This window comes from Gorilla gorilla, chromosome X, assembly GCF_029281585.2.
Source record: "Gorilla gorilla gorilla isolate KB3781 chromosome X, NHGRI_mGorGor1-v2.1_pri, whole genome shotgun sequence".
Taxonomy (NCBI): Eukaryota; Metazoa; Chordata; class Mammalia; order Primates; family Hominidae; genus Gorilla; species Gorilla gorilla.
The window spans coordinates 32,718,216-32,731,027 of NC_073247.2; the positions used below are offsets into that span (position 1 = coordinate 32,718,216).

Here is a 12,812-nt window from a genome sequence, read left to right on the forward strand (position 1 = left end):
TGTTGCTTCAAGAAAAGCATAGCAGAAAGGGGTTCTAGAGTCAGACATGGGTCCAAATCTAGGTTCAACTAGTTTTATGAACTTGGGCAAGTTAGTTAATGTTCCTGAGTCTCAGCATCTTCATCTGTGAAACGGGTCAATGTTTCTGAACTCATGGATTTGTTGTAAGAATTAAGTGAGCAAAGCAATGTGGAGCACTAGCACAAGGCCTGACATAAAGCAAGTGCTCAATAAAAGATAGTTAGTTAATATTCCTGATCCTTCGTGACATACTCATTAGTGCCCTATCCCAGGAAAAAACAAAGCCAAAGATTTTTGGGTTAAAAACCCCCCAAAAAACAATAGAACAGTTTTCTTGGAGGAAGGGAATTTATATTTCCTGATGATTATTATATACAGGCATGAAGATGAAACTTTTCACTTAATTGAAACAAATGTATCCCCATACTAGTCCTGAGAGGTATAGATTATTACTAAGTGTACAGGTTTTACATATGAGGTTCAAAGGAATTAATTAAACTGAGGTTCAAAGAGATTAAAATCCATGGTAAAGTCTAGATTAGAGTTTAAGTCTGTACGACTCCAAAGTCCATACTGCTTCCCCTATATCATGCTGAGGTTCTTATTTTAAGTTCATTTTATATCTGGGTGATGTGTGGGTGGACTGCTCTTCACCATTCATTTTGGCCAAAGTGTCAGAGATTGAAACTTAATTCTGACAAATATGTACCTTTGTCGCAAGGACGATAGAAAGGGCATGCCTGTCTTAGCATCAATCCACTTAACCATCAGAAAACAGCTTCAGTTTCATTCCCACAGGAGAGTGGGTGGCTTCCTTTGTGGATATAAGGGCCATGCTTTATTTTTCTGGCTTCATTTATAGGAGCCGTTCCTTTGTGCCTGAATCTTGCTTTGTAGTGAATTCGGGGGAGCTCAGATGGGGCACTACAGATGCAGACTGTCAGCAGCTGTTGAGTCTTTTTTTGTTGCTGTTCCTTTTTGTAGCTGTTGAGTCTTGAGAGTCCAAACCTAGGGCCATGTGGTCTACTGAGGCAGACCAGAGTTCAAGGAGCCAGAGGGGTGAGGCTGCTCCAAAAGGCTCTAAATTAGATATAAAGCTTAGAGTGAATGGCTGGGCATGGTGACTCATGCCTGTATTCTAAACACTTTGGAAGGCCAAGGTGGGAGGATCACTTGAACCTAGGAGTTTGATACCAGCCTGGGAAACATACGGAGACCCTGTCTCTACAGAAAATTTTTCTAAAAATTAGCTGGGTGTAGTGGTGCATGCCTGTAGTCCCAGCTACTCAGGAGGCTGAGGTGGAAGAATTGTTTGAACCCTATAGTGAGATATGATCACACCACTGCACTCCAGTGTGGGTGAAAGAGAGAGAGACCCTGTCTCAAAACACACAGACAAACACAAAACCCTCAGAGTAAAAAGGAAGGAGATTAAATTTAAGCAGGAGTGGATATAATCATAATCTTCAAGAGCCAAGAGGAGTTGGGACTTGAGAAAGTAGCATATTAGGAAGCAAAGGCTCTGGAGACAGAAGACTGCTTGGGTTCGAATCCCAGTGACATGCGAGCAGTTTACTTCATCACTCTGTCTTAGGTTCACTAGAAGCAGAGCCCAAGACGGGGTTCCTTAGGTCATTGACTTTTTTGAGACAGACAGTATCTCGCTGAGTCACCCAGGCTGGAGTGCAGTGGTGTGATCTCGGCTCACTACAACCTCTGCCTCCCTGGTTCAAGTGATTCTCCTGCCTCAGCCTCCCCAGTAGCTGCGATTACAGGTGCCAGCCACCACGCCTGGCTGATTTTTGTATTTTTAATAGATACGGGGTTTCTTCATGTTGGCCAGGCTGGTCTCGAACCCCTGACCTCAGGCAGTCTGCCTGCCTCGGCCTCCCAAAGTGCTGGGATTACAGGTGTGAGCCACTGCACCCAGCCTAGGTCAGTGATTTATTCAGAAAGTCGTTTCAGGAAAAACCTATAATGGAATGAGGGAAACCTATTGGTTTCAGGAAATGTTTAGCCTCACCCTGATTCCACAGAGGATTCTGGAGCACGAACTGCACCACAGAAATTGTTCAGCCCAGGTACTGGGTTGTTCAAACTGCACATCAGTCAATTACTGGAAGGTGGGTTATAACCTCCCAGCAGTCTCCAGATGAGGTGACTCCCATAAGCTAAGGTTGATCTGAGCTGTTAGCAGTTGTGGGAATGGGTGCACAGTTTAGGCAGAAAAGGGGATCTGGTGGGATATCGACATCTGCTACACACTCGGAGCTTTAGATCCTCATTTGTTGAGCAAGGATGGTGGTAATTAGCACTTACCTCATACGACTGTGGATAACAAAGAATATACGTAAAGCAGGAATGGTAGCTTTTGTATACTGAAGCTAGGAGGGTCCTGAGTGATTACAGTGAATAATATTTTCCAAAGATTTGTTTTTATTCATTTATATTGCTTGATACCTGGGTGACTGGGCTAGCTTAAAAGTAAAGCGTTGGTAAGATCCATGGCTTGAAAGTTAAAAGCAAGGTATATTAGTTTTCTGTTGCTTGCTGTAACAAGTTACTATAAACTTAGTAGCTTAAAATAACATAAATTTATTATCATACAGTTCTGTATGTCAGAAGTCTGACATGGATCTCAGGGATCTCAGTGGACTAAAATCAAAGTGTCAGCAGGGCCACATTCCTTTGTAGAGGTTCTAGGGGAGTATCTACCTGTTTCCTCGCCTTTTCTAGCTTTTAGAGGCTGCCCACATTCCTTAGCTCATGGCCCCTTCGTTTTTCAAAGCCAGCAATGGCTGGTGGAGTCTTCTCATGTTGCATCACTCTGACACTCGCTCTCCTGCCTCCCTTTTCCTCTTGTAAGAACTTTTGTAATTACACTGGGTCCACCTGGACAATCCAGGATAAAGTCTGCATCTCATGATCCTTAATCACATCATAAAAGTCTCCTTTGCCATGCTTTATTTTTCCAGCTTCATTTTGTGGGGACCATTCCTCTGTGCCTGAATCTTTCTTTGCAGTGAATAAGGTAACATATTCACAGATTCCAGGGATTAGGACGCAGACATCTTTGGGAGGCCGTTATTCTGCCTACTATAGGCCAGATAGTAAAAAATTTAGGCTTTGTGGGGCGTATGGTCTCTGTTACAATATTTAATTCTGCCACTGTAGCAAGAGAGCAAATACAGACAATATGTATATGCATGGGCATGGCTGTGTCCCAATAAAACTTGATTTATGAACACCAAAATTTGAATTTCATATAATTAATTTTCATGTGCCACAACAATATTATTCTTCTTTTGATTTTTCCAATATTATTCTTCTTTTGATTTTTCCCCAGTTGTTGAAGTATGTAAAATCCAGTCTTACCTTGAAGCCTGTACAAAAACAAGCAGCAGGTTGGATTTGGCGTGTGGGCTGTATTAGTTTCGAATATTTGTGTCCTAGCTCATTTAAAGGTTTGAGAAACAATCTTGAATATTGGGAATAATTTTTTTTTACCATGCTGGCTGGTTGTCATACATATCGCAGACCTCGACCTTGTGATCTGCACTACTTCTATTTGATTTTTCTTCCCTAGGAGAACCACTTTCCTTTTAATTTTTCATGGAAATTGCTGAAGGTAAAATGATGATAGTTGGTCTTGAAATCTTGTTCCTGTGTGGATGGTAAATTTTTGGAAACACAGGCACAATGAGAAGAATACTCAAATTATGTGAGTTAACCAGAGAAAGTAACCTGTGTATTGACATTCCTGTTTTTTCCCATTAAACCAGAGTCACTCAGAATATTGTTAACATTTTATTGGAGCTGGCTAGATTGGTTAGAATGAAGAGGTAGGTGAGAAAGAAGTGTGTAGCATAATAAAATAGAAAGTATTACATTCCAGAGCACCTTGCTGAGGATAGTTTGCCATCTTACAATATATTATGCCTACCTCTGATTTATTGAATGCGATTTTTCTCTTTAAAATATGATACTTTTCTTGCTATAATATTCATGCCTCTTGCTGAATGATAGTTGACCATGAAACACTCATTGATTTTTTTTTTTCCTTTTTTCTTTCTGTTAGGTCAAGGGGAAGAGGACCCTGGGAGAAAATATTGCTGATAATGGAGGCCTGCGGGAAGCTTTTAGGGTATGCGCTGCTACATTTACTGTGGTTCTAAAAATCAAGCCATAAAACACCATATGGGTGTACCTCACTTCATACCATAGCCATGTTCTTGAGGAGTTGTTAGATATTATGGAATTTCTGTAAATAGAAGCGTGTCTGCCCATTGACCCTATTATATAAATAGAACTATATTTCTTTTTGCTTTTTGGGGTGTGAAGTCACCCTAAAGAATAATATTTGTTATTAAGAATCATGTATTTAAAGAATAGCTTTTAGAAAATACATTCACCATCAGATCGAAGCATGCTACAGCAATCTCCTTGGGGCTAGGTTCATTTGTTTTCCTTGAGTACAGGTCTTTCTGTAGTCCTCCTATAAATTTCTCTTAAAATATCAAACTTCTAAATTATGACCAGAGGGTAGTGGTTCTCATATACTGGGCCAAGTGATAGTTCATAATAACGTTTTCATCATCCACTAGTTTGTGGTCAAATAACAAGCATAAGGATAATACAGAAAGATTTCATAAAGCTAAATGCATTAAATTTAATGACTAGACTGTTATTCCTGGTTATATCCTTCCTATATTCTAGTTGAAATATACTTTATTTTATAAAATGAGGGCACTAGAAGATGATAGGTTTTCTCTTACGTGTCAAAATGAAAAAAGGTAATATGCGGACCCCAAAATGTATTGCCATAGGGGCCTTGCCATTGTATTAGATTTGTTTGTCCCCTGCTAGGAATTGAAAGAACAGCTTTTTTTTCTCCAAGAGTTATTTAACATCTGAATGCTTTGGTCCAGCTGCTTTGGTATACATTGAGCATAAGGCCTTTTTGCCGGTGTACCTGCCTCACTGGTAAGCAATAGGACATGGACTTGTGTTTCTTAAGAAAATTTTGACATGATGCATTTTGCACGTGGCAGGAGTATATATTTGCTATTCCTGTGCTAGCTAAGCAAAGAGAAAAAAAACCCACCGTTGCAGAGACTCATCTCTTCTTCTTCTCTCACCAGGCTTACAGGAAATGGATAAATGACAGAAGGCAGGGACTTGAGGAGCCTCTTCTACCAGGCATCACATTCACCAACAACCAGCTCTTCTTCCTGAGTTATGCTCACGTGAGTAGACTGAGGAAGGGGCATCGGGGATGAGATGCAGGACTTGAGTTTGCTCCCTTGATCAAAGATTTCAAACAAAAGTTTAATGGCATGACTTTGATTTTCAGCAAAAATTTTATCTTGATTATTTTCAGGGTAAATCTCACCTTCTTAATGTTCTGTAGTACATAATTAATTAACTGATTGAATCAAGGTTTATTGGTATTTTTTAAATCAAATGGGTTAGCAGCCCTGTGGTAATTCATTTGATAGTTCCTCAATGTATCTTGACTTCTTAATGTGTTTGATACTATTATTTATTTGTAACCATTTCTAATAACTTGTTCTTTGGCTTTCATGGGCCTGCTCTTTCCTATATTGCTCCTCCTTTGCCTCATTTGCTGACTTTATGCCACCACTCTCAGCCTGTGGGGGACCCTCCGGGTCATGTTCCCAACTGTCTAATGCATATGCAGAGACCCCCTAGAGCTGAAAAAGAACAAAGGCAAGGAGAGTCATGTCACTCTTTTGTGAGTTTAATAGGCTCTTGGAGCAGAAATTGAAAGGAAGATGTACACGAAATAAAGCACAGTTCTGAGCCTGAGTCTCTGGCTAATGAGGCAAGTGCCAAATCTTTATTAGTTATTATACTGGTTTATGTCATAAACATACGGGCAGCCTTTTCAAAGAAGTCAGGGATAGGTCAATAAAGGTTCTAATGGATGGCCTCACAGTGGGCAAATGTGTATGAATATGCTCAAAGCTAGACAAAAATTTTCATCAGTACAACCTTTTGTTCCTAAGTCTTTCTTTGCTTTCACTGCTAAGTAAGCTCATTCTCACACAAGTCTTCTATAATTCACTCTGGTCACAGGATTCTTGCTTGCCTGGGGTCTTTTATTTCTTAAAGCTAATAAAAAACACTAAATAAATTATTATTTAGCAACCTAATGTCAACAAAACTCTAGTCATCCACAACATGACTTTCCTTTTAGTTTTCCTGTTTCTATCATCACATCCCATCTTTAGATTTTCCTGGTTAGAAAGCCTGGATTCTTAGGTCTTATTTGATGCATCTGTCCTCAGTTTTACAACATGTATTCCAGAAGCCAGATGTTTCATACTTTTAAAAAAAAATTATACTTTAAGTTCTGGGGTACATGTGCAGAACGTGCAGTTTTGTTACATAGGTATACATGTGCCATGGTAGTTTGCTGCACCCATCAACCCGTCACCTACATTAGGTATTTTTCCTAATGCTATAGCTCTTCTAGCCCCCAACCCTCTGACAGGCCCTGGTGTGTGATGTTCCCCTCTCTGTGTCTATGTGTTTTCATTGTTTGACTCCCACTCATGAGTGAGAACATGCGGGGTTTGGTTTTCTGTTCTTGTGATAGTTTGCTGAGAATGATGATGGTTTCCAGATTCATCCATGTCCCTGCAAAGAACATGAGCTCGTCCTTTTTTATGGCTACACAGTATGCCATGGTGTATATGTGCCACATTTGCTTTATCTAGTCTATCACTGATGGACATTTGGGTTGGTGCCAAGTCTTTGCTATTGTGAATAGTGCCACAATAAACATAAGTGTGCACGGCATCTTTATAGTAGCATGGTTTATAATCCTTTGGGTATATACCCAGTAATGGGATGGCTGGGTCAAATGGCATTTCTGGTTCTAGATCCTTGAGGAATCGCCACGCTGTCTTCCACAATGGTTGAACTAATTTACACTCCCACCAACAGTGTAAAAGTGCTCCTATTTCTCTACATCCTCTACAGCATCTGTTGTTTCCTGACTTTTTAATGATCACCATTCTAACAGGCATGAGATGGTATCTCATAGTGGTTTTGATTTGCATTTCTCTAATGACCAGTGATAATGAGCATTTTTCATATGTTTGTTGGCTGCATAAATGTCTTCTTTTGAGAAATGTCTGTTCGTAGCCTTTGCCCACTTTTTGATGAGGTTGTTTTTTTCTTGTAAATTTGTATAAGTTCTTTGTAGATTCTGGATATTAGCCCTTTCTATCAAATGGATAGACTGCAAAAATTTTCTCCCATTCTTTAGGATGCCTCTTCACTCTGGTGATAGTTTCTTTGGCTGTGCAGAAGCTCTTTAGTTTAATTAGATTCCATTTGTCAATTTTGGCTTTTGTTGCCATTGCTTTTGGTGTTTTGGACATGAAGTCTTTGCCCATGCCTATGTTCTGAATGGTATTGCCCAGGTTTTCTTCTAGGATTTTTATGGCTTTAGGTCTTAAGTTTGTTTACATCTTTAATCTATCTTGAGTTAATTTTTGTATAAGGTGTAAGGAAGGGATCCAGTTTGTTTTCTGCATATGGCTAGCCAGTTTTCCCATCATTTATTAAATAGGGAATCCTTTCCCCATTGCTTGTTTTTGGCAGGTTTGTCAAAGATCTGATGGTTGTAGATGTGTGGTATTATTTCTGAGGGCTCTGTTCTGTTCCATTGGTCTATATATCTGTTTTGGTACCAGTACCATGCTGTTTTGGATACTGCAGCCTTGTAGTAAAGTTTAAAGTCAGGTAGTGTGATGCCTCCAGCTTTGTTCTTTTTGCTTAGGATTGTCTTGGCTATATGGGCTCTTTTTTTTTTTGGTTCCATATGAAGTTTAAAGTAGTTTTTTCCATTCTGTGAAGAAAGTCAATGGTAGCTTGATGGGGATAGCACTGAATCTCTAAATTACTTTGGGCAGTATGGCCATTTTCACGATATTGATTCTTCCTATCCATGAGTATGGAATGTTTTTCCATTTGTTTGTGTTCTCTCTTATTTCCTTGAGCAGTGGTTTGTAGTTCTCCTTGAAGAGGTCCTTTACATCCCTTGTAAGTTGTATTCCTAGGTGTTTTATTCTCTTAGTGGCAATTGTGAATGGGAGTTCACTCATGATTTGGCTCTCTGTTTGTTATTGGTGTATAGGAATGCTTGTGATTTTTGCCCATTGATTTTGTATCCTGAGACTTTCCTGAAGTTGCTTATCAGCTTAAGGAGATTTTGGGCTGAGACGATGGGGTTTTCTTAATATACAATCATGTCATCTGCAAACAGAGACAATTTGACTTCCTCTTTTCCTATTTCAATGCCCTTTATTTCTTTCTCTTGCCTGACTGCCCTGGCCAGAACTTCCAACACTATGTTGAATAGGAGTGGTGAGAGAGGGCATCCTTGTCTGGTGCTGGTTTCCAAAGGGAATGCTTCCAGTTTTTGCCCATTCAGTATGATATTAGCTGTGGGTTTGTCATAAATAGCTCTTCCTATTTTGAGATACGTTCCATCAATACCTAGTTTACTGAGAGTTTTTAGCATCAAGGGGTGTTGAATTTTGTCAAAGGCCTTTTCTGCATCTATTGAGATAATCATGTGGTTTTTGTCATTGGTTCTGTTTATGTTTATTGATTTGCATATGTTAAAACAGCCTTGCATCCCATGTATGAAGCCGACTTGATCATGTGATGGATAAGCTTTTTGATGTGCTGCTGGATTTGGTTTGCAAGTATTTTATCGGGTATTTTCGCATAGATGTTCATCAGGGATAAAGTTTTCTTTTTTTTTGTTGTGTCTCTGCCAGGTTTTGGTATCAGGATCATGCTGGCCTCATAAAATGAGTTAGGGAGGATTCCCTCTTTTTCTGTGGTTTGGAATAGCTTCAGAAGGAATGGTACCAGCTCCTCTTTGTACCTCTGGTAGAATTCGGCTGTGAATCTGTCTGGTCCTCAACTTTTTTTGGTTGGTAGGCTATTAATTGCTGCCTCAATTTCAGAACTTGTTATTGGTCTATTCAGGGATTCAACTTCTACCTGGTTTAGTCTTGGGAGGGTGTATGTGTCCAGGAATTTATCCATTTCTTCTAGATTTTCTAGTTTATTTGCATAGAGGTGTTTATAGTATTCTCTGATGGTAGTTTGAATTTCTGTGGGATTCTTGGTGATATCCTCTATATCATTTTTTATTGCATCTATTTGATTCTTCTCTCTTTTCTCCCTTATTAGTCTGGCTAGTGGTCTATCTATGTTGTTGATCTTTTCCAAAAACCAGCTCCTGGATTCATTGATTTTTTGAAGGGTTTTTTGTGTCTCTATCTCCTTCAGTTCTGCTCTGATGTTAGTTAGTTCCTGTTTTCTGCTAGCTTTTGAATTTGTTTGCTCTTGCTTCTCTGGTTCTTTTCATTGTGATGTTAGGGTGTCAATTTTAGATCTTTCCTGCTTTCTCTTGTGTGCATTTAGTGCTATAAATTTCTCTCTACACACTGATTTAAATGTGTCCCGGAGATTCTGGTACATTGTGTCTTTGTTCTCACTGGTTTCAAAGAACATCTTTATTTCTGCCTTCATTTTGTTATGTACCCAGTAGTCATTCAGGAGCAGGTTGTTCAGTTTCCATGTAGCTGTGTGGTTTTGAGTGAGTTTCTTAATCCTGAGTTCTAATTTGATTGCACTGTGGTCTGAGAGACTGTTTGTTATGATTTTCTTTCTTTCTTTTGCATTTGCTGAGAAGTGTTTTACTTCCAATTATGTAATCAATTTTACAATAAGAGCGATGAGGTGCTGAGAATATATATTCTATTGATTTGGGGTGGAGAGTTCTGTAGATGCCTATTAGGTCCACTTGGTCCAGAGCTGAGTTCAAGTTCTGGATGTCCTTGTTAATTAATTTTCTGTCCATTTATCTAATATTGACAGTGGGGCATAAAGTCTCCCACTATTATTGTGTCGGAGTCTAAGTCTCTTTGTAGGTCTCTAAGGACTTGCTTTATGAATCTGGGTGTTCCTGTACTGGGTGCATATATATTTAGGATAGTTAGCGCTTCATGTTGCATTGACCCCTTTACCATTATGTAATGCTCTTCTTTGTCTCTTTTGATCGTTGTTGGATTAAAGTCTGTTTTATGAGAGATTAGGATTGCCACTTCTGCTTTTTTTTTTTTTTTTTTTTTGCTTTCCATTTGCTTGGTAAATATTCCTCCATCCCTTTATTTATTTTGAGCCTATGTGTGTCTCTGCAAGTGAGATGGGTCTCCTGAATATAGCACATTGATAGTTCTTGACTATATCCAATTTGCCAGTCTGTGTCTTTTAATTGGGGCATTTAGCCCCTTTACATTTAAGGTCAATATTGTTATGTGTGAATTTGATCCTGTCATTATGCTGCTACCTGGATATTTTGCCCATTAGTTGATGCAGTTTCTTCATAGTGTTGATGGTCTTTACAATTTGGTGTTTTTCAGTGGCTGGTGCCAGTTGTTCCCTTCTGTGTTCAGTGCTTCTTTGAGGAGCTCTTGTAAGGCAGGCCTGGTGGTGACAAAATCTCTCAGCCTTTGCTTGTCTGTAAAGGATTTTATTTCTCCTTTGCTTATGAAGCTTAGTTTGGCTGGATATGAAATTGTGGGTTGAAAATTCTTTTCTTTTCTTTGAGATTGTTGAACATTGGCCCTCACTCTCTCCTGGCTTGTAGAGTTTCTGCTGAGAGAGATCCACTGTTAGTCTGATGGGCTTCCCTTTGTCAGTAACCCGACCTTTCTCTCTGGCTCCCCTTAACTTTTTTTCCTTCATTTCAACCTTGGTGAATCTGACGATTATGTGTCTTGGGTTGCTCTTTTCGAGGAGTATCTTAGTGGTGTTTTCTGTATTTCCTGAATTTGAATGTGGGCCTGTCTTGCTAGGGAGGGGACGTTCTCCTGGATAATATCCTGAAGAGTGTTTTCCAACTTGGTTCCATTCTCCCCGTCACTTTCAGGTACACCAATCAGACATAGATTTGGTCTTTTCACAGAGTCCCATATTTCTTGGAGGCTTTGTTCATTTCATTTCACTCCTTTTTCTCTAATCTTGTCTTCTCGCTTTATTTCATTGAGTTGATCTTCAATCTCTGATATCCTTTCTTCCGCTTGATCAATTCGGCTATTGATACTTGTGTATGCTTCACAAAGTTCTCATGCTGTGTTTTTTAGCTCCATCAAGTCATTTGTGTTCTCCTCTAAACTGGTTATTCTAGCTAGCAATTCATCTAACCTGTTTTCAAGGTTCTTAGCTTCCTTGCATTGGGTTAGAACAATGCTCCTTTAGTTCGGAGAAGTTTGTTATCACCCACCTTCTGAAGCCTACTTCTGTGAATTCGTCAAAATCATTCTCCGTCCAGTTTTGTTCCCTTGCTGGCGAGGTGTTGTGATCCTTTGGAGGAGAGGAGGTATTTTGGTTTTTGGAACTTTTAGCCTTTTTGTGCTGGTTTCTCCCCATCTTTGTGGATTTATCTACCTTTGGTCTTTGATGTTGGTGACCTTCGGATGGGGTATTTTTTTAGTAGACGTGCTGTTCCTTTCTGTTTGTTTGTTAGTTTTCCTTCTTACAAACAGGCTCCTCTGCTGCAGGTCTGCTGGAAGTGCACTCCAGACCCTGTTTACCTGGGTATCACCAGCAGAGGCTGCAGAACAGCAAAAATTGCTGCCTGTTCTTCCCTCCGGAAGCTTTGCCCCAGAGGGGCACCTGCCAGATGCCAGCCAGAGCTCTCCTGTATGAGATGTTTGTCGGCCCCTACCGGGAGGTGTCTCCCAGTCAGGATACACGGGGGTCAGGTACCCACTTGAGGAGGCAGTCTGACCCTTAGCAGAGCTCGACCACTGCGCTGGCTGTCAGGCAGGGACGTTTAAGTTTGCTGAAGCTGTGCCCACAGCTGCCCCTTCCCCCAAGCGCTCTGTCCTAGGGAGATGGGAGTTTTATCTATAATTCCCTGACTGGGGCTGTTGCCTTTTTTTTTTAGAGATGCCCTGCCCAGAGAGGTGACATCTGGCAGTCTGGCCACAGTGGCCGTGCTGAGCTGTGGTGGGCTCCTCCCAGTTCAAACTTCCTGGTGGCTTTGTTTACACTGTGAGGGTAAAACCACCTACTGAAGCCTCAGTATTGGGGAACGCCCCTTCCCCCACCAAGCTCAAGTGTCCCAGGTCAATCTCAGACTGCTGCTGTACTGGCAGCGAGAATTTCAAGCCAGTGGATCTTAGCTTGCTGGGCTCTGTGGGGGCAGGACCCGCCAAGCCAGACCACTTGGCTCCCTGGCTTTAGAACCCCTTCTGACGGGAGTGAACGGTTCTGTCTTGCTGGTGTTCCCAGCACCAGTGGGGTATCAAAAAACCCCCCCCCCCCCCCCCCCCCACACACACAGAAAAACTACAACAACAAAAAAACTCCTGCAGCTAGTTGGGTGTCTGCCCAAATGGCCACCCAGTTTTGTGCTGGAAACCCAGAGCCCTGGTGGGGTAGGCACTGGAGGGAATCTCCTGTTCTGCAGGTTGCGAAGACCGTGGGGAAAGTGCAGTATCTGGACTGGAGTGCACGGTTCCTCAGGCTCAGTCCCTCATGGCTTCCCTTGGGTAGGGGAGAAAATTCCCCGACCCCTTGCACTTCCTGGGTGAGGTGACACCAGACCCTGCTTCGGCTTGCCCTCTGTGGCCTGCACCCACTGTCCAACCAGTCCCAATGAGATGAACTGGGTACCTCAGTTGGAAATGCAGAAATCACCCACTTTCTGCATTGATTTCGCTGGGAGCTGC

General features: G+C 41.1%; 1 protein-coding gene and 2 long non-coding RNA genes across 3 annotated transcripts in view; 1 reads left to right on the forward strand and 2 right to left on the reverse strand.

Moving 5' to 3' along the window:
* The window catches only part of LOC134757943 (uncharacterized), a 38,187-nt gene extending 32,939 nt beyond the window's left edge, over positions 1–5,248 (reverse strand). Inside the window, exon 1 of the long non-coding RNA XR_010132610.1 lies at positions 5,126–5,248. This is a non-coding gene — a long non-coding RNA (uncharacterized lncRNA). The remainder of the gene's footprint in view (positions 1–5,125) is intronic.
* Positions 1–12,812, forward strand: part of PHEX (phosphate regulating endopeptidase X-linked) — a 215,255-nt gene that overhangs the window by 189,431 nt on the left and 13,012 nt on the right. The window contains exons 19-20 of the mRNA XM_031006124.3: positions 4,100–4,165; positions 5,163–5,267. Of these exons, the coding sequence (XP_030861984.1) occupies positions 4,100–4,165; positions 5,163–5,267 (171 nt within the window). The remainder of the gene's footprint in view (positions 1–4,099; positions 4,166–5,162; positions 5,268–12,812) is intronic.
* LOC129530072 (uncharacterized) overlaps positions 5,254–12,812 on the reverse strand; it is a 32,039-nt gene continuing 24,480 nt past the window's right edge. The window contains exon 7 of the long non-coding RNA XR_008675603.2: positions 5,254–5,323. This is a non-coding gene — a long non-coding RNA (uncharacterized lncRNA). The remainder of the gene's footprint in view (positions 5,324–12,812) is intronic.